The following is a 21,740-nucleotide window of genomic DNA, read 5'->3' as shown; positions in this document are numbered from 1 at the left end:
TTTGTTATTCTTGAAGTTCTGCTTTGACTTTTTTCCCCCAGTTCTAGAAGTTAGATATATTCTCCTTAAAAATTGATATAGCATTTGAATTAATTTTTTGGCCACAGGGATTTACTGAGTTAATTCCAGAAGTTTTTGATTAAATGTATCGCTAAGGAAAAGAGAAATGTTTTGATAGCCAAATTTTGGTGCTCTTTCAAGCATTTTGACTTGGGTCACATAGGTTAGAACAGAAAGACCACCCAATCTTGAACAAATTTCTGACTTTGATAGGTTAAAATTACTTGTGGTGGGAAAAGTGAAATAGGTACTGAGTCTAGAAGAATTCATTCCTAAAGTCAGAATATCTTAGAATACTCTTTGAATATATATTAAAACACACTTTGTAAGCACTTAGGAAATGTTAGACCTCTTTGATGAAGTGAATATATTAAAAAATGTTTATGTAGTATGTGTGGATATAGTCAGTCAGTTACCCTCTGAGATCTGTTTTCTGAAAGTATTTGTATCAATCAGGGCCCTGTCAGGAAAGCTGAAACCACACTGGTTATTTTAACAGAGAGAATTTGGTGTAGGGAGTTGACTACACAGGTATTGGAGGATTGAAAAAGCTAAAGGAACACTGGGATTAAACTGAAATACTAATTGTGGGAAGCGAATACCACCCTTAAGAGGCTGAGGTTTCAGAACCTAGAAGCTTGGAGGAGTGCCCCTGTGGAGCCCTGACCCAGTCCTCTGTTGAGGGAGCTCAGAGCCCAGCTACTGCCGGCTCCCGAGGACCTGCTCTGGGGTCTTGAGGCGCTGGCACTCAGACCCTGAGGTGTAGGCACAGTTGGGTCTGAACAGGGGCCATGAGGCTGGTTCTGGGAGTGTGGAAGGAAGCTGGAAATGGAATCTACTGCTGCTGCTATGGCAAAGGCTGTAGTTCAGATAACTCTGACAGGAACAACAAACAAAGTCAGAAAGATGAAAGTCCCTTCTTCCCTCCCCTTTTGGCAGAACCTATCAAGGAACCAGCTGGTAAAAGACTTGTTAGTGGTATCCCAGGTCAGCATCACAAAGCAGAATGGTTAGGTTTTATTTGGGGGCCGGTGGGGGGGGGGGCTTGTTATTGCTTTGTTTTTGCTGAAAAGCAATAGTGTAATACGGGGCACCGTAGTTTCCATTTTTTTCTCATTACCTGTCGCTCCTGACTATGCAATAGTGAATGGAATTTGAGCTTTCTCAGCAGCAGACTTGCTACTTATTGGTTGTGTGAACTTGAGCAAGTTTCTTAACTTTGCTGAGCTTCACTTTTTCCTTGCAGAGTTGTGAAGATGAAATAAAATCTTATGTGGCTCAATAAAGAATAACTTCCTATTTCCCTTTTGATGTACTTACTGGATGAAACACTGCACTTGGGAATAAAAGACCTGGGTTTTAGTTTTTGCTTCAAGTTACTAGCTGTATAGAATTCAGCAGGTCACTTTAGCTTCCTGAACCTGTCTCTTCTCTGTAAAAGTAGGAATAATTTTACTTACTGTAAGGGTCATATACATATGGTATAAGGCATGTGAAACTAACTTGCAAATTATTAAGATGGTGATGTGCTAACATAAAGTTGCCACTAAACACTATATATGATTTTCTCTCACTTAATTGGCACAGAAGACCTAGATCTGTATTATGCTAGACCCTGAACTATTCAGTAACCACATTATACTGATTTTATCTCTATAAAAATATTGTGCAGAAACAAAGACAGTATTGTTTACCATTACTCATAATATACCTATAGGGATTACCAAATTCTGTTGCCTCCTAGGCATTTCTGCAACTACTGATTCACTTTACCTGTTTTTTTGTCATTTGTGCTATTCCAGAGGAGAGACAGAAGAATAACACCCAGACCCCCTCAATTAACTGCTGGCATTAAGAATTTCTTCTGAGCACTGATGTACCAAAGATTGGTATATAGCATAATCTAGTTCTAATTATTTGTGAGGTTTTTTTGTTTAATAAGATGAAACAAACAAAAAAGCTTTGGAGAAACTAGGTTAGTGAATTTGTAGTACAAAGTTGAATGGTGTTTTGAAAATAGATTATCCCGTTTTTTAAAATAGTTCATAAACAAAGAAGCATTTATTGTGCATTTAATATTGAGGCCCCCACTGAGGGATATAAAACATCTAAGTGCATCAACTATAATAATGCCATACTAGTTTGTCTTACGTCTCTGTTCCTGGAAGAATTTTACTTGTGTTGGGGAGAACAGTTTCTTGGCACTGAAGGAAAGTGAAAGGTTTTGAATGAAGAGAGGACAATTGAGCAGAAATACAGAGGTTAAAAGTTGTTAAATTTGCTTTGAATAAATAATTGAGCATTGGGGAAAGGAAGGTCTAGTCAGAAGGTAATTTCAAGGGTGATGATGAAATTAGTGACCTCAGGGTAGATGAAGGCATCACAGTTAGAAATGTCTTTATGAAGTGGAACTTCCCCATCCCTACTGTAGGTCAGAATTTAGCTAGATGGTTGGTTCTCTTAGCTCCTTTTTCAGACTGTACAAAAGTTCTCATTATGAATGTCTCACCCATCACAAGTTCTCACAGCATGGACTCCAAGGCAGGCTTTTTGGTGAGATTCCTGTGTATTACCACAGATACACTCATAACTATTTATTTAAGCATGTTATTTTTTAAGGGTTTATGTTTAGATTTGGGTGGCCTTTTTTACACTGATATAAAAATAACCTGAGTAGTGTTTCTCCATTTGTATGTGTATATATTAGTTTAGGAATTGATGGGGTTGGAGGTTAGAAATGGGGAGGGGATGGATGAGTTGCTTGTTAAGGGAAAAGACAATATTCTTATGCTAATCCAAACTCTGGATCAGGAGCAAAGCAGCCGTGCAAACAATGGCTGTGGAGCCAGAAAGTCTGCAGTGAGTCTAGTCCTCAGAAAGCTTGTCAGACAAGGCGCCTGGAGCTGCCTAGGGGGAGGGACCCCTGGAAGGGGGAGTTTTCTCCTTACTACTTTATGGAGTTGGCAGTTAGCCAGCTTGTTGAAAATTCCCAAACCTCACTACTAGAAAGTAAAAATTAAGGGTGGGGGGCTTAACGGGAAGATGAAAGAATGACTTTAGTCTGTTTTTTCAGCTGACTTCAGCCTTTTCCTGTTTTGTTTTGTTTTTTTTTTAAATCCTGATTGAACTATTGGTTTAACTTTCTTGCTGTTTGCAAAGCTTTAAATTTTTTTATTTAAAAATAATTTATATTTTATTGAGTAATGTTGTAGTCTTATTATCCTGAAAAAGAAGCCACCAACCTGTGTATATAGCAAAGGAAAGTAAATGTATTTAGATGCCTTTTTGGACTACTTAATAATAGCTTTTAAATATGAAATTTTAAAAGCTATTTAAAATTTAAAAATTTTGATCATGTGGCATTTCAAATGTCTGCATTTCCTTATATTCTTAACATTGCATGATCAGATATTTTTAATTTTCATATAAAAATTCCAGTGAATTATTCTAGGAATTTAAAATATTTTTTATTTTCAGATGTTAGAATTATAAAATACTCAGTTTCAAGAATGGTTGCAAAATAAGGTTACTATTTTTGCTATATCATAATTTTAGAAATAGTTAATATGCTAGGACAAATAAAGGGGAAATCATCAGTACTTCTGTTATGAATAACAACAGTTACAACTAACATCTGTTATTTATTGAGTGCTTAATACCGAGATGCAAGGCGCTAACTCATTTAGGTTAGTAATATTGTCCCCATTTTGTGGCTAAGGAAACCAAGACCTAGATAGCTTACGTAGCTTCCCCAAAATTACATAGCAAATAAATACTGGAGCTGATTTTTGAAACCAATAGACTGACATCAGAACTTAACTTTCTTAAATTTGCCAGGATATTATATGAAAAGTGCCTTTACCTAGAACACAGAAGTGATGTCATCGTTATGGAATCCATAGTTTAAAAGGGCAAATGTAACCGTGTATAGTGTGGAACTAGGGACAGGTTTTCCCCCACAAAAAAATGAGCCTTACTTATTGAGGTAATTTAAAAACAAAGAATATACTCTGGTTACTCCTTTGAAAGAAAGATGTTAGTTGTATTATCCAGTTAGTTCTTTGAGCATTGTGACTATTTATGTTATACTTTTTTTTTTTTTTGGCCACACCACGCATCTTGCGGGATCTTAGTTCCCCTACTAGGGATTGAACCCGGGCCCTTGGCAGTGAAAGCGTGGAGTCCTAACCACTGGACTGCCAGGGAATTCCCTATTTATGTTATACTTGTATTGTTATACTCTGACTTGACTATGCCTTCCAGACTTCTGTCTTTTGGTTGACTGTGCAATAACTTATAGTGATTAGGCTTTTATTATTTCAACAAATTTCTTGGAATTGACTCTATTATAGCAATGAATGTTATCTACTGCTGCCCAACAGATTACCAAAAAACTTAGCAGCTTAAAACATCCAGCATTTATCATCTCATTCTGACCATCAGGAGTCCACCAGAGGCTTAGTTGGATGGTTCTAGTTTAAAGTCTCATAAATTGTGGTTAAGATGTCTATGAAGCTACAGTTACTGGAAAGCTTCCCTGGCACCGATGGATCCACGGCCAAGGTGGCTCACTCACATGGCTGTTGGCAGGAGGCCTGAGTTCTTTGCCACATGGGCCTCTTCATAAGGCTGCGTGGGTGTCCTTATTGACATGGCAGCTAGCTTCCCTAAGAGTGAGCAAGGAGGAATCTGAAGTGCCTTTTATGATCTAGTTTCAGAAGACAAACCGTCGTTTCCACCTTATTTTATTTTGTTAGAAGTGAGTCATTAAGTCCAGTGGGAATTCAAGGGAGGAAATTAGGCTTCACCTTTTGAAGATAGTGTCAGAGCATTTGTGGACATATTTTAGATCACCGTAATGATCTTTTGGTAGATTGGTGGGGTTTTTTTAACTGTGAAAAATATCACTTATGAATATTAGTTTTTATTCCAGCTGTGGTAATGTATACTATATTAATATTGTACATGATGGATCCTGGACCATGAACTTATTTTTATCAGTGAATGCCAAGTAAATACATATGATGTTAATGCTTTTATTAATCTAATTTTTAAATGAACATTGGTGTTCTGGTGCCTTCTTCTCTTTTCATTCTAGAAGGCCATCTCATACAGAACTGTAGCTTTAAATATCTCTATGCTGTTGACATAACAGATTTATATCTTCAGTCTCAAAAGTTTCCTTTAAGTTTCAGAACCAAATGCCCATTAGACAGGGCCTCCCTGGTGGCGCAGTGGTTGAGAGTCCGCCTGCCGATGCAGGGGACACGGGTTCGTGCCCCGGTCCGGGAAGATCCCACATGCTGCGGAGCGGCTGGGCCCGTGAGCCATGGTCGCTGTGCCTGCGCGTCCGAAGCCTGTGCTCCGCAACGGGAGGGGCCACAATAGAGGCCCGCGTACCACAAAAAAAAAAAAAAAAAAAAAATGCCCATTAGACATTCCCTTTGAGTAATTTCAAATGTCCAAAAATTGAACCATTGATCTCTTCTCCCCACTTTTTTCAAAATCCATTTGTCCCCATTTTCGGTAATTGCTCATGCCGGAAATGTAGGGATCTTTTTTGACCCCCTCACTCTCCCTTACCCCCACATTTAATCCATTACCAAGGCCTACTGAATCTGTGAAATATATCTTGACTCCATCCACTGTACCACCACCACCCTAAGCTTAACCACTATTGTCCCTCTCCTAAACTGCTACAATATCCTTCTTAATGGTCTGTTTCCTTCTGCTTTTGTCCCCTCCAGTTCATTACAGAGAAACCAGATAATTGCCTTCCCATCCCACTTACATTTAAATCCCAAATCCTTCATATGATCTTGCCTGACCTGGTCCTTGACTTTTCTGTCTCTTCAACCTCATCTTCCACTACATTAACCCTTGTTCTCAACATTTCAGAAACATTGTGTTCTCCTTTGCTCTTCTCTGCCTCAAGATCTTTGAGCAGGCTGTTCCTTACCCCTAGAACAAGCCCCCTCCCCAACCTCGTGTCTTTACCTGACTAAATAACTCTTTTATTCTTCAGATTACACCTTAAATGTCACTTTTCTACATTGCTTCCCTTGAACACTCTATCTGAATTAGATTAGGTCACTCCCCATGTCCCTGAAGGACCTGGTACTTTTCTTTTTTGCACTCACCTCAAGTTGTGATCACGTATCATTTGTATTGTCTTGTTTGATGTCTAAATATCTTAATTATCTTATTTGACTGTGAACTCCATGAAGGCTCAGTCTGTTTTGCTCTCTCACTATATTCTCAGTGTCTCATACAGAATCATGTATATAATAGGCACTTAATAAATATTTGGGAAATAAATTAACATTCAATAGTGAGAACACTATTCACTCAGGAATTCAGAGCTGGAGGGAATCTGATAAGTCATTTAATTGGTCTAGTCTTGTTTGCATCATGCCTGTCATGTCCTTGGCAGAGGTACATTCACACTTTATTCCTTTGATACTCTGTGAGCAAAGATCCCTGGTCCTTTCAGTTGTATCTCAAGTGTAGTCATTTCTCTATCCTTTGCATTCTTGTCATTCTTCTCTAAAGTATTTGAGGCCTGACCAGGTGGGATAAAGTAAGATGGTTACCCTCTTTGATTATGGCAGTGTGCTTCTATCAATGCTTGATTAGATTGCCTTCATGTCTTAGAATTGTCATAAGCACTGATGCTTATTGAGCTTGTAGTCAACTAAAACCTAACATTTTTCTTTTAAAGATTAGGGGCTTCCATTGTTAGATTACAAATGAGGCACTTGAAGCCATTTTACCTTTAGCCTTCTCTTGGCTGATAGCTGTTCTCCATACAAGTTGTTGCAGGGTTTTTAGTGTATAAAAATGTCTTGCAGATGGGATTGTCGTGGAGAGCACCTGTTACTTCCTGTGCCAGGTTGGCAAGTATGTTATAAACATGTCTGAGAGGAGGAAACTTTTATTAAGTACCTACTCTGTACCAGGCTTTTCTAAATACTTTATAATGTATAGTTTACATTATGTAATGTATGTAAAATATCCAGCAAGGCAGCATAGGGTAGCAGTTAACACATGGGCTCGAGAATCAGATCCTCTTGATTAGAATTATGGCCCTGACACTTACCAGCTGTGTGATCTTTGATAAATTCCTTAAACTCCACTTGCCTTAGTTTCCTCATCTGTAAAGTTAAAATAATAAATTGTGCCTATCTTACAAGGTGGTTGTGATGATTCTGTAAATTAATATTAATATATTCAAAGCATTGTAATGGTCTGCCACATAGAGGTGAATATATGTTAGCTATTACCTCATGTAGTTCTCAAAATAATTGTGAGTTAATATAATTCCAGTTCTACAGATGAGGAAACTCATCCAGAGAGGTGAAGTTACTTATTTAAGGCAGATCCAGGATTTAAACTTGTGCGGAGAGTGGTAGAGTCACAGATGTTTGTGTAGAAGGAATCACACATGATCCCTTTCCTCTGAAAGGGACTGTGAGTGTGGCAGGTGCTTAGGGTCTCATCGACTGTACTGCAGGATGCCTTGGTTGTACCTGTAATGAGACAGGACCACATATTAGCTTAAATAAACTGATGAAGAAGCAGTGACACTGAAAGATGGAACCAGTCATAGCAGTCCGTTTCCTGACCAAGAATATGAGGCCCTTGAAGTAGAATCTGTCATACTCATATTTTTATTTCTAGCCCCTTGCATTGATGTATAATACATACTCAGAAAACACTGTTGGTGAATAAGTGAGTGAATGAATAAATGAGTGAAGGTATGGGGAGAGAGTGAGAGCTAGGAAGAGAGGCAGAAATGATACCAGGGTTTTTGGCACGGGTGACTGGAGGGATGACACCACCCTCCTCTGTGATAGCAAGTGGAGGAGGAGGAGGCAGGTCTAGAGCAATGAGAAGGAAAGTTAGTGAGTTTGATTTGGACAGGTGGGATGTAATCCTAGTGGAGATATTTAATAGGCAAATAGAAATAAGGAGAGAGTTCAATGTTGGAAATATACTGGAAACTTCTTTTGAATTTGAAACCTGGAACAAGTATCCCATAATTTCAAGAACTGAGTTTTCTCAAATACTGTTAACTCATATTACAGATGTTATTCTGTAATAATTTTAGACTTTACATCTTACTCTCTCAACATTATGTATATGGAAATCAAATTAATTTCATAGTAGAGAAATTAGAGATTTTAGAATAAGCCATATATAAAATGTACAATATAAATGACATCTCACTGTATATCTTATTTCCTCAATACTCTTAAGTGCCTTTGGAGAGCTAGTTAAAGTGAAAAATTCTTAGTTAACATAGAAAGCTTGGGATATTTATGGTAGAAATCATGCCAGGATAATTGTGTTACAAATAAATAATATCATTTTCATTGAGGAATAATTCAGGCTGACGTCAGTAAAATCAGTTGCCTGAACCAGCAGGATGAGAGAAGAAACAGAATCATATTCATCTTTACACAAACTAACCTTTTTTTCTGTTACCTCTTTAACTATCTTATAATTGCCAAACCTTAATTGGGGAGGTTATGTTTCATGTGATCCATATGAAAAGCTCAGTTTTATCCTAATGAATTCAGATTTGTAGTATTTTAGGTAAATAATTTCATTTAAGATACATTTCTAATGTTTTTGCTTTAATGAGGAAGCATGCTGCATATTTAAATGTTTTTCTAGGTCGGCCTTCTATCTATAGAATACATTATTTATTAGAAAGATTCAAGTTGTTTTTATTTATCACATCTACTAGGATTGAAAAATTTTTTATGAGTAGCTTACTGTTTTATGTTTTAATTAATTAATTTACTTATTTATTATTTTTGGCTGGTTTGTTTTGGGTCTTTGTTGCTGTGCTCAGGCTTTCTCTAGTTGCAGCGAGCAGGGGCTACTCTTCATTGTGGTGCGGGGGCTTCTCATTGTGGTTGCTTCTCTTGTTGAGGAGCACAGGCTCTAGGCACGTGGGCTTCAGTAGTTGTGGCATGTGGGCTCTAGAGTGCAGGCTCAGTAGTTGTGGCGCACTGACTTAGTTGCTCTGCGGCATGTGGCATCTTCCCGGACAAGGGCTCGAACCCATGTCCCCTACATTGGCAGGCAGATGCTTAACCACTGCGTTACCAGGGAAGTCCTAGCTTAGTGTTCTAAATTCAGCTCTTCCTGTTTTATTCTTAATATATTTAGAAATTTTCTTAATAGCAATAAAATAATTACTTTAGAGCAGCCAGAAAAGACTTAAGATTATTAGTGTTCTTATCTTATTTTACATATGGTTAATCTAAGGTCAGGAGAGGTGGCAACCTATTAATAAATTATTTAAGCTTTTAAATTACAGTGACTTTTTTTTTTAACAATGATAACATTAATCTTTAATAATGTATTACATTGTTTAAAGGTATGTTTGGGCATTTGTTTTTCCTCTCCTAGTTTTTGAAAACATTCCAGAATTCAGTTATATTCATTTCCTTCTTAATATTTTTATCTTTCAGGAATCAAGAGAAAGCAGTGGAAGCTGGAGTCATTGTCAAGTGATCGAGACCTTTTATAAGAAAATCTCATTGAATGAAAGTCTTTTAAATTAGTGACATAACAAGACTAGTTATTAAAGGTGACAGTGTACAGAGTACGTTAAAATTGAACAATGACTCAGCTGTATATTTACATCAGATTATTGGGAGCCTATCTGTTCATCATTTCTCATGTTCAAGGTAAATCAGTGTTCATTTAAGCAATCTTATCTCTTTTTTAGTAATTTATTTCTGTATATAAAAAACACTCATTCTTAGGACCGCTCTTTCAACTCATGTCCCGTTTTGAACAGTTAGGCCCAGTATGCCAATAGCTTTTAAGTATAGAGGCAAAGAACAAACACATGCCAAATAATTTTTGAACTTCACTATGATAGAAACATTTTCAAGTCTGTATAAAATCTCAGCCTCTTTGAACTTTGTGTATTATCTGTAACATAGGCATTATGATGTACAACACCAGGTCTTATGAGGATTAAATGAGATAAAATATAAAATAAAGTAGGTGACCTAGTGCCTAAGGATAATAGGTACTCAAGACTTAGTTTTAAAATACCTCTCCCCTTTAAAATACAATAAGGAATAAATGTCAATTTTTAAAAAACATTTTATTGTTGTTAAGAGTTGAGAAACATAAATGGAATTTCTGTGTGCCAAATGTTAAAATTTCTTCAGAGTACTCAAAGTTTTATTTATGACTAATATTGTAATTTTACACTATGCATTCACAGCTTAGAACTCCCAAACAGAAGTTATTTTGATGACTTTTAGGATCAGATGGGCTATATATTTGCATATGAGCTTTTTCCCTGTATGGTTTAATTAGGACAATGTTTTTTTTTTGTTTTTTTTTTTTTGTTTTTTTTTTTTTTTTGCTGTACACGGGCCTCTCACTATTGTAGCCTCCCCCGTTGCGGAGCACAGGCTCCGGACGCGCAGGCTCCGGACGCGCAGGCAAAGCGGCCATGGCTCACGGGCCCAGCCGCTCCGCGGCATGTGGGATCTTTCCGGACCGGGGCACGAACCCGCGTCCCCTGCATTGGCAGGCGGACTCTCAACCACTGCGCCACCAGGGAAGCCCTAGGACAATGTTTTAAACTGAAGAGATAGTGGTATTTGGCAAAATGATTTTATATAGAACTTACTGAACATCTCCGTTCTCTTTAAGTTTATACCTTCACAGATTGTTCTTCATGTTTTGTTCAGAGTGATGATTAAAATCTGCTAATAAGAATTATGATTAACAGCATAAATCTTTTGACATTTTCATTTGAGTGAACAGAATAATGAAATCTGTAGCTTCTTTGTATTTTGTCTTAGGTTTAGTACCCTTGTTTAGTACCCATACTGAGAATATAAAAGCACTCTTGCAAAAGCTACATTTTTGTGTGAAACACCACATTATTTAATAAAACATCTTTATTTTAATGTCTTTTGTTAGATGCCTTGTTGATCAGTATCGACCAAAGCTATCATAGTTTTGAAGATGACTTAAATTAATAGTAACATTTGTATTTGCTACCTTACTCCCAGGTAATCAGTATTTAGTATTAAAATTTTTTTAATCTATATAGATCACATAGAGACAATATGATACAAAATTCTCATTCCCCATCCTAAGTTGTTATATAATAAACTTTTTTTTTTTTTTTGCCCACACTGCACAGCATGTGGGATCCTAGTTCCCCGACCAAGGATCGAACCTGTGCCCCCTGCAGTGGAAGCACAGAATCTTAACCAGCTGACCGCCTGGGAAGTCCCGATAAACTTTTGTTAGATGAAATAAATTGGTAATTAGTTATCAGGCATAAGTGAAAAATCTTAGTAAGCATTATATTTCTCTGAAATATAAGCAAAATTTGTTACATTTCCTTTCAAAGAAGATTAGTTTGATAGTTCCCTTCAAATAATAAGATAAAAGTATTTGCTCTTAAGGAAAAGAACTAAAACCAATGTCGAAAAAATGGTATTTAAGACTTGCCCGGTGGTCCAGTGGTTAAGACTCCCTGCTTCCACTGCAGGGGGCACGGGTTCAATCTTTGGTCGGGAAATTCCACATGCCGCGAAGAGCAGCCAAAAAAAAAAGTTATTTCTTAGAGATTACTATGGATTGCTAGAGTGGTGTTATATATATAACCCATAGCTCCAGCCCACACCAGGACTCATAATTTTATGCTTTGTAAACACAGGACTTGTGTGTAGAAAGAGATTGGCATGTTCTAGGAACTGACACAGGGCTGTATGTTTGGGCATGATGGAGAGAGAGGTCCACAGGGTCCAAATCCTGCGGGTCTTCAATAGGCCTGGTGAAGGAGGTTGGATTTTATTCTGAGTGTATGTGAAGCCATTAATTGGTTTTAAGCAGGGAATGACAGGATCAGATTTAGGTTTATAAGATAACTCTGTGCTATGTGGGAAGTGGGTTGGAGGGGGCAAAAACAGAAGTAGGGAGATCAGTGTCTTGTCTTGGAAGTGACATGGTATGATGGGCCTGGGTAATAGCAGGAACTAGACCAAAATGAGAAAAAGTGAGATATATCTTGGAGGGTGAGCCAAAGACCTGGAGAGGACCAGGTTTGAGGAGAAAAGTCAAGCATTCCATTTTAGACGAGTTAGTTTTGAGTTACTTAAGCAAGTCAAGGCTGAAGGGGTAAATCTAGGAACCATCAACGAAGAGATTTATTTAAACCATGGGAATAAGTGCTGTCATCTAGGGAGAGAGTACAGAGAGGCTGTTGCTAGCTATTTTTCTTTGTATCCATGCCTCTATTTAGTGAAATTTTACAACTTATAGCTCAGGTTTCTTTGCGTTTGACACCCTAGGATGAGTTTGTGTTATTGGCTCCTTCCTTTGTTTACATAGCACCTTTGTATTATATCACTCTTTGAATTGTGTTTATTTATGTGCTTATCCCCTCCACACACATACACCTTTGTCTCCTTCCAAGTTTCTCAAGGACCACATCAGTTTCCAACATTCAGTAACTTGCCTGCACATAGTTGGCCTCTAATCAGTGTTTTGTTAATTAATATTTGAGATAATATAAACTTCAGATGCAAATTATTATAATTAAAATATTTCTATCTCTTAAATTCAAACAGTGTTCTAGGAAGTTATGTGTATTAACCATCTGTAACTTTGAATTTTCCAGGTATTGGTGATCTTTTAGTATGATCTTTGTTATTAGTAATATCTTCATTTATACACTTTTATATTTAAGCCCTTTATTATACATTCATTTGATCTATATATAATCTCTTGAATTGGGCAGAAATTATTATCATCATTTTTTATAGGTAGAGACCTGAGGTTCAGAGACTAACGTATCAATGGAGATATTCAAGACTTGAATCCTTGACTTCTCACTGTTATTTCAGTGTTATTTCTGCCACACTATACTGCTTTTTCTATGTATCATTAGATTCTTGAAAAACTAATTGCGTGCGTAAATATATTGTTTGCCATTTGGTCTCCATAGTTAAATTGATGCTTCCTTCTGTTGTTGTAATATGATTTTAAAACTGGTTAAGAGACCTCAGATATGCTTTAGTCCTATGGTCTTATTGAGTAAATGAGGCTTGAAATGACATGGCTTGTCCACGATCATCCAGCTAGATAAATGGTGGAGGAACATAGTAGACCAGAATCTAGATTTCCTCATTTCTAGCCCAGTGGATTTCTTCCCTTCCTGAAACTCTTCCCCGCCCCTTTTTTTCGTTGATGCTCTTAACATAAATGAAGTCTACGTTTTGTAGCAATTTAGAGGATTAAGTGAACATTATTGAAATTTATGGCATGGAATCACTAAAATTTATTTAGCAGCACATTCTTTTCCTGTTATCAATGTGTGGTGTATGTATTACTTTTACTTTTTTCAAGTTCATCTCACCAGTACGGCTAAATTTTAAGTCAAGTTCACATTATGCCTTGAACCACTTATTTAACATCTATAATGAAATACATACACAGTTCTCTTAATATTTTATACCTGTTTTAGCTCTACATTTCATTCCATGAAGATCAACTCTACAAGGAGTAGCCTAGCTGATTTCAGCTGATTCAGAGGGAGAAAGGAATTACTAAAACGTTGTTTTAGTTCTGTTCTGCTTTCAGCCTGAAAGAATCAGTATCAAATATGACAGTATCTGTCATTTGAGTCTACGAGACTCTAATGCAAGAACACAGTTCTGTTTCCATGTGCCAACTACTGCCCTACAGTGACCTTCATTTTCTGGCAGCGTAGTCTGGATTTGAACCAATGACCTTGAGATAAAAGGCACCAGATAATATGATTAGTCCCCATGCTCTCATAATTCCCTTACTTAAGCAATTAAAATCCAGAGCAAGATGCTTAGTAGTTTCACTTCCACATAGAGGTACAAATAAAGGACTTTACTTTTTTTAAACTAGTCACAAGTTTTGAACCAGAGTCTAAAAAAAGAACTGTAATTTGCCTTTTTTTTTTTTAAACCTCCTTATTGGAGTATAACTGCTTTACAATGGTGTGTTATTTCTGCTGTATAACAAAGTGAATCAGCTATACATATTTTTTAATGATTGGAAGTAATCTCGCTCTTCTCTGAAACTGCTTTCCATTTTGTACCTTTCTTACAAGTTATGACCATATTCTACCTTGTGCCACTCTTGTTTGTCTTTCACTAGTGCAAAAATTGTGGCATAATCATCTCCATATATCCCACAATACCTGGGATCGTTTTTCCGTGCATTTTAGGCTGTTAATAAATGTTAATCATATGAATGAAATTTATTTTTAATTAAAACACACATTAGCTGCAGTTAATACAATAAGAAAGCTTAGAAACTTCTCACTGAAAATTGGAATAAAAGAATTAGCTTTTCAGAATGGTTTATTTACAACTTCATGTTTGAATGCAGGGCAGAATCTAGACAGTATGCTCCATGGTACTGGGATGAAATCAGACTCCGACCAGAAAAAGTCAGAAAATGGAGTAACCTTAGCACCAGAGGATACCTTGCCTTTTTTAAAGTGCTATTGCTCAGGACACTGCCCGGATGATGCTATTAATAACACATGCATGTAAGTATTTTATGCAGTTCTTCTTAAAGTTACGAGAATAGTACTATTAGTACTATTGGTACTATTTTAAGAATCGTTTACTTTGTCTGAATTTTGTTTCTTTAACTTTATATGGTTTTTCCAAAGAGCCAAAAGCTTCTTGTTTTTTATATAGGAACATTTATTACTATTAAGTGATTGATGGTTATTTCCTTAGAGTAATATAGGTTTTAAAGAGCTAAAAGAAATCTGGTATTTGTCTAGCATTTTGGGTTTATTTAGTGATCTTTTTATCATAAAGTGATTGATAGTCATTGTAGAAAACTTAGAGATTACCAGAAATAAACCTTGAAAATTCACCTAAAACCGTGTAATTCTAAATTGGTTGAAATAGGGGCTTCCCTGGTGGTGCAGTGGTTGAGAATCCACCTGCCAGTGCAGGGGACACAGGTTCGAGCCCTGGTCTGGGAAGATCCCACATGCCACGGAGCAGCTAAGCCCATGCACCACAACTACTGAGCCTGTGCTCTATAGCCCCTGAGCCACAACTACTGAGCCCACGTGCCACAATTACTGAAGCTCGCATGCCTAGAGCCCATGCTCCACAAGAGAAGCCACCGTAATGAGAAGCCCACGCACCGCAACGAAGAGTAGCCCCCGCTCACCTCAACTAAAGAAAGCCTGTGCACAGCAACAAAGACCCAATGCAGCCATAAATAAATAAATAAGTTATTTTTTTTAAAAAACCTTCCTATTAAATAAATAAATTGGTTGAAATATTTTGCAGGTCTATAAGAATGATATTGTGATATTTAATTAATTTTGTGTTATTTTCTTATGTGAACTCCCAAATCCAAATCTGATTTATATAACCACTTTAATTTTTCTACTTAATTTCATGTTAACTAATTAATATTTATATATGATCATGTAATTCTATTCCATATTCTTGGGGGACATTGAAGAATTGACTTACTAGCCAAAAAAATTCCCTGAACGACTCAATCTCATCAGTCAGTTGTCCCCCTGTTATAAAGGTGTAATAATCAATAATTATTGATTTGTATTTCCCTAATAATTTTATGCTCTTTGAATGTGACCAGCTATAAAGCCAAAATGTATACATATAAAACACTGAAATTGTATGATGGTTCACCATGTCTTAGATTTGTTGTTTGTGCTGGTGGTGGTTGACTTTACTGTGGCAGACTGGGTGATCTGTTGTTAGGGGAGTGTTCCCTTTGTCACCAAGAGACTTCTTGCCAGACTTCTTGTCTGTAGTTCTTGCTTGATCTGTGTGGGCTACTTGTTAGAGGCTTAGTAACCCAGAGTAAAACTGGGAATCATCAATTTTAACAGAATTTCACCTCACACTTAACATTTTCTCATTTCAGAAAATGAATAATTATGCAATATTCTTTTAACTGTAAGCAGTATACTTACTGATATGAACAGTAAGGAGGGACACAAAAAAATCTTTTAGATGTTTCTTCCTACCCATGAAAGCCTAATGAATATATTAGGAGAAAATTCTGGCATACTAGTACTAAAATGATAACTTTTTTTTTTAAAGATACTCCCCTCTGGGGTTTTCCAATTTTTTATTTTATTTTATTTTATTTTAATTTATTTTTGGTTGCATTGGGTAGTCGTTGCTGCATGTGGGCTTTCTCTAGTTGTGGCGAGCGGGGGCTACTCTTTGTTGTGGTGCACAGGTTTCTCATTGCAGTGGTTTCACTTGTTGCGGAGTGCGGGCTCTAGGTGCACGGGCTTCAGTAGCTGTGGCTCGCGGGCTTTAGAGCGCAGGCTCAGTAGTTGTGGCGCACAGGCTTAGTTGCTCCGCGGCATGTGGGATCTTCCCGGACCAGGGTTCAAACCCATGTCCCCTGCATTGGCAGGCTGTTTCTTAACCACTGCGCCACCAGGGAAGTCCCGATAACATTTTATTAAATACAAATCCATTTATATAAATTTCTTGAAAATTCAGCTATTCAAAAGTTCTCCCTTTTTTCCTATCATGTTAAATAAAAAGTGCCTCTCAGGATCTTAGTTAGTCTGATCTTCCCAAATATACTTTTCTTTGTCATTGAATCTATTTTTATGTTTCACAGTAAAGTTTGTTTTTATTTATTATTGTGTACAGTATGGGAATACTGAAAATCTTATGGATGAAAAGAGATAGTTATTTTTAAGTATATTTTTAAACGTTAAGATTATTTACTTTATAAAGTTGTATAAATCATCTTTCTGTGATCACATGACTATGATTAGCAAAGAGAAGTTACATAGTATTTCATATTTGGTGGGACTTGTTTAATAGAAAATCCTTTTCTACCTAACACAGGATTTTTATTAGACCTTTAGGTTTTAGTTCAGATATGACAATTTTCATTTGCCTTAAAACACGTACGGTTTTGCCAGTAAGTCAAATGTGAATGTAATTCTAATTCAGAACTAAAAGCCATCAGATCAGTAACTGGTCACATTCATACTGAGATTTAATTAGTACTTTCCAATGTGAAGTTGGTTTTTGGTTTTTTGGCTTTTTTTCTTTTAGAACTAATGGACATTGCTTTGCCATCATAGAAGAAGATGACCAGGGAGAAACCACATTGGCTTCAGGGTGTATGAAATATGAAGGATCTGATTTTCAGTGCAAGGTAAGACCTAATTTGAGGCCTATGAAATAAAGAAGGGAGGGACCACAGGAAAAGAAAAGCGTTGATTCCCCAAGGAGAAGTATGCCTGGTCTGCACATTGCTGTGTGTTCTGGAAGCAAATATATTGGAGGAAGCTTAGCTCTTGCTTCACGTTATATGATTGTGCCAATTGAAATTACAGATTATTTTACTTTAAAATAAGTTTTAAATCATCTTTTTTTTTAATTGTCAAGCCTGTAAAAAATGATACTGTCACACTTATTTCTGGATTATAAAAGTGACTGGAAAGACTTTAAGGTGACAGGTTAATAACCTTTACATCTCTCTGAGACAACTTAGAGACCTTAAGTCCTTGTAAGGAGATCTCAGTGGAGTTACTTTAACAGCACAGCAAAGGAATCAGAGGATCAGTAATAGTTTATGAACATATTGATGGCTTTGGGTTATAAACCTAATCTCTTCAAAATCCTGTATAGTAATTTTGTCCCAGGGGATCCTTCCAATGTTTTTGAAAACAGCTCCAGAGAGAGCTGTTTGTTAACAAATTTAAGCCTCAGCTATTTTAGAAAATTATTCCAATTAATGAGAAGTTCTCAGGGTTGATAGAAACCACACATGCACGCACGCGAACACACACACACACACACATACATACACGCTCGCACATATTGCATCCCATCTGTTTGCTACACCTCTAGTGACAGGGGCTCATTACCTCCCAAGCCCACCTTTTTCATCTGTAGTAATGACCTGACCTTATCCTTAGAAAGCTTTTCCTCTGAATGACTGCAAGTCTCTCTTCCTTTGTACTTCCTTGGACCATAGAGAACAAATTGATTCCCTTTTTAATATGGTAGCCCTTTACTATGTGAAGAAATTTTTTTTTGTACCGCTTTACTCCCCATACCCTATAGTCTTTGCCCAGTGAAAATAGTAGTTCAAAATGACTTCGACGGCCCCTTATAATCATCAGCTTTAGAGTTACTCACTCTTCAGTTTCTCAATGTAAGATGCAGAATTGACTGTGGTCTGGCCAGAAGAAAAGAAGAAAAAACAAGAATTAGTAACTCCTTTCCCTTTTCCTAAATGCAGCCAAATCTCATGTTAGAGGTTTGATTGTCATACCATATTCTTGAAATATATGGAGTTTTCTGTCAGCTGAAATCCCCATGTCTTTCACTCATGCTTCTACTCATCCTTATCTCTTCCATTCTTTATTGGTGCTGTTGGTTTCTTGACACAAACAAGTAGGTGGGAATGGAATGAGTTTTGTTACACAATTGTTACATACTTGTCTAAGTTAAATTTCATTGTATTAAAATTAATCCTTTGCTCTAATTTGTCAGGATTTGGGGGATGCTGATTTGTTTGTCTCTTCCAGTTTTATGCTCTTTGCATATTTATCAACCGCACTACAGTACACTGTTTAATCACTTTAAAATGTTGAAGAAAGACCTCTCTGTGGTTAAAGCACTGAGCTCGACAGTAGTAACCAGTGTCTCGCAGGCCCCCTCAACTAGATGTGTCCCAAATGAATTTATCAATGTAATTTAGTTGTTAAGCTTGACAATCTGTGTTCAGATAGACATGCTGCCTCTTGCTAGCTGTGGAACTTTGAGCCGGGAGCTTTACTCTCTTAAGTTGTTTTCTCATCAGCAAAGGAGTTCTTGTAAGGGTCAAATGAGAGGTAGCATATATGCAGAGAGTTTAGCACAACTGGCACATAGTAAGGACTTAGTAAATGTTAGCTTTTACCATATTGATGATGTAACCAAGCAGGCTTTAAACTGGGTTACGCATATACCTGGGTGCACACAGACTACATTACACAAGGATCGCATAGGCACATGGATAGTTTTAAGGGGATCGGTTTACCTATCATGAACTTCCACAGGTCCTATTGCTTAATATTGATCTGCCTGAGACTAGAGCTTCTTAAGCAATTTCTCTTTTCCTTCCTTCCTTTTCACCATCAGCCTTGTCACAGTTTCCAGATTAGTGGCCTGGAATGTAAATACTCAAGTTTCCAAACAGTGTTATAATTCGAAATCTAAGTATCAGTGTGGGGAACTCGGGGATAGCAGATATATTTGCGTATCTGGTCGTTTTTCATTTTTTGCTTTCAACCAATTTGCTAGATCATGTAAAATAATTTTTCCTAATAGGATCATTATAGGAGTTTTAGCATACGATTGGAAGGTCTCTAAAGAATTATGGGACAATGGTATAACTAGTTCCTTCCATTATCATCTTTTTGTTTATGTGAACAAAGAATCTTAGTACTGATCCCAAAAAAGGAAAAGATAAAAATAGGATTAAAGTTAATGCCAGACTTTCGCATTCTAGCAATAAGTAATTATCCATGAATTTATGAAGTAATTTTTTTAAAAGTGTCATTCATCTCATACCTCTCCAATAAAATTTTCTTTTTATATTAGTATTTTAATAAAGATTATAATATATATACAGTTCTGATTAATTTTATACTAATAATAATTGTGATGATAAATCAAACCAAAATAATTTTTTGACTTAAAGACATACTATCACAGGAAATAAAATAGATTATATATGTTTATTTTTCATGTGGAGAATTATTTATCAAGATACATATTACATTAGGACAATTTTTTTAACATCTTTATTGGAGTATTATTGCTTTACAATGTTGTGTTAGTTTCTGCTTTATAACAAAGTGAATCAGCTATACATATACATATGTTCCCATATCTCTTCCCTCTTGCGTCTCCCTCCCACCCTCCCTATCCCACCCTCTAGGTGGTCACAAAGCACCGAGCTGATCTCCCTGTGCTGTGCGGCTGCTTCCCACTAGCTATCTGTTTTACATTTGGTAGTGTATATATGTCTATGCCACCCTCTCACTTTGGCCCGGCTTACCCTTCCCCCTCTCCATGAACATTAGGACGTAATTATTGTGGAAAATGTGGAAACGGAATAGGAGCTCAAGGAGCAAAAGGAACACTATAAAATTTTCAATTGTTAAAGAAGCATTTTGACCATTTATTTTTTTAAATAATGATAATGGGTATTGAATTGCTATATTATTTAGATTCTACTGAATAGATTTAAGAGTTATTTTAATTTTATTTTAAAATATCATGTGCAATATGCAAGGAATTATCAGTACGTTCTTTGCAGCTATTTATGATGAAAAATTTTAGGTGTCAGTCTAAAAATGTATGAGGGGATACATTGTTTTTCAGAATTCATTTAGGGGTTACACAGACAAAACATGTTGACCACCACTTATCTCACTTTCTGTGTATCTTGCTCTACCTCGCTCTTAATTTACCTGGCACCTCATCTGAGCAGAACAGCTCTGCTACTTTTACCTAAGCTTTTTCCTCCCAGTGCTTTCACATACTGTCAGGTTTGAATCAAAACGAGTTCAAGTGATAATCACCATGCTTCACCCAGACCTTGATTTTCCCTCACACAGTCCAGTCTCTGTAGGTAAATCTGGCTTATTCTGTTTCTTCCAGTAGGATGAATTATTTCTCAGAAACCGCACTGCCATCTCTTGTAGTAATTTGGTTTCAGTTCCTTTATCGTGTACCACTCCCCCTCACCTGCAACCCCCCCATTCAAGCTCACTAAATAAGTTAGAATCTCCTATTTTGTGAATGCCAAGTGAGTTTTTTCCCCACAAGGATTTTTATTGCCTACCTAAATCCAGAGATACAAATGGACTTGGGTGGAGCATGGGAGTAGGGAGTGCAGGAACCGGAAAGGTTGTGTCACCCAACTTCATAATCTAGACACACGTAACTTTTGCCTACCCAGATACGTAGTTAACCTACATAAGAAAGATGTGAGTTTCATGTTGCTTGTTCTCAGTGAAGCCACATTGAGTCTTCCAGGAGATTACAAACATTTGTGGCTTATTCTAGAATGTCAACTGGGATCTGTGTCACATTCACTAGAGGAAGAAGAATTAATTTATTGAGCATTTACTATTTGCATTTAATATGCTGAGTGCTTGGTATATTTTACCTCATTTTCCCCCAGTTACCCTATAAGGCAGGTATTTTTTATCCTCCGTCTTATAGCAGAGGAAACTAAAGCCCAGAGAGAAGTAAGTTCATTGCTCAGGGTCACAAAGTTAATAAATGGCAAAGCTATGATTTAAGCTATTTGGTTCCCAAATCTTTGTTGTTTCCATAATACTGTGCTGCCCCCAATCTGTTGTTGGCAAAGTCTTTCTTTCCCTTTTAAAAGTAATACAACATTTAGCTATCTAGTTTATAGCACTCCTCGTTTTTAAAATCTTTAAATCATACCACCTTCAGCCTTCTCCCAAGTGCTCTCAACTTCCTGTGATGTAATTCACCTAGCTGAGAAGATGGGAATTCAGACAGAACACAGAAACATTGTAGGGTCTCTGCATACTTCTGGGGTACCAATCCCACTTACTAGCGTTTGGTCTGCCTTCTTCA

General features: G+C 36.9%; 1 protein-coding gene across 3 annotated transcripts in view; it reads left to right on the top strand.

Annotated features, from left to right (window-relative positions):
- The window catches only part of BMPR1A (bone morphogenetic protein receptor type 1A), a 146,155-nt gene that overhangs the window by 99,572 nt on the left and 24,843 nt on the right, over positions 1 to 21,740 (top strand). For all 3 annotated transcript variants that reach the window (XM_019925738.3, XM_019925737.3, XM_019925740.3), the window contains 3 exons: positions 9,546 to 9,764; positions 14,482 to 14,644; positions 17,181 to 17,283. In XM_019925738.3, coding sequence (XP_019781297.1) covers positions 9,698 to 9,764; positions 14,482 to 14,644; positions 17,181 to 17,283 — 333 coding nt within the window. In that variant the 5' untranslated portion in view covers positions 9,546 to 9,697. The remainder of the gene's footprint in view (positions 1 to 9,545; positions 9,765 to 14,481; positions 14,645 to 17,180; positions 17,284 to 21,740) is intronic.

This window comes from Tursiops truncatus, chromosome 16 (assembly GCF_011762595.2).
Source record: "Tursiops truncatus isolate mTurTru1 chromosome 16, mTurTru1.mat.Y, whole genome shotgun sequence".
Classification (NCBI taxonomy): Eukaryota; Metazoa; Chordata; class Mammalia; order Artiodactyla; family Delphinidae; genus Tursiops; species Tursiops truncatus.
This window is presented reverse-complemented; position numbering and strand designations above follow the sequence as displayed.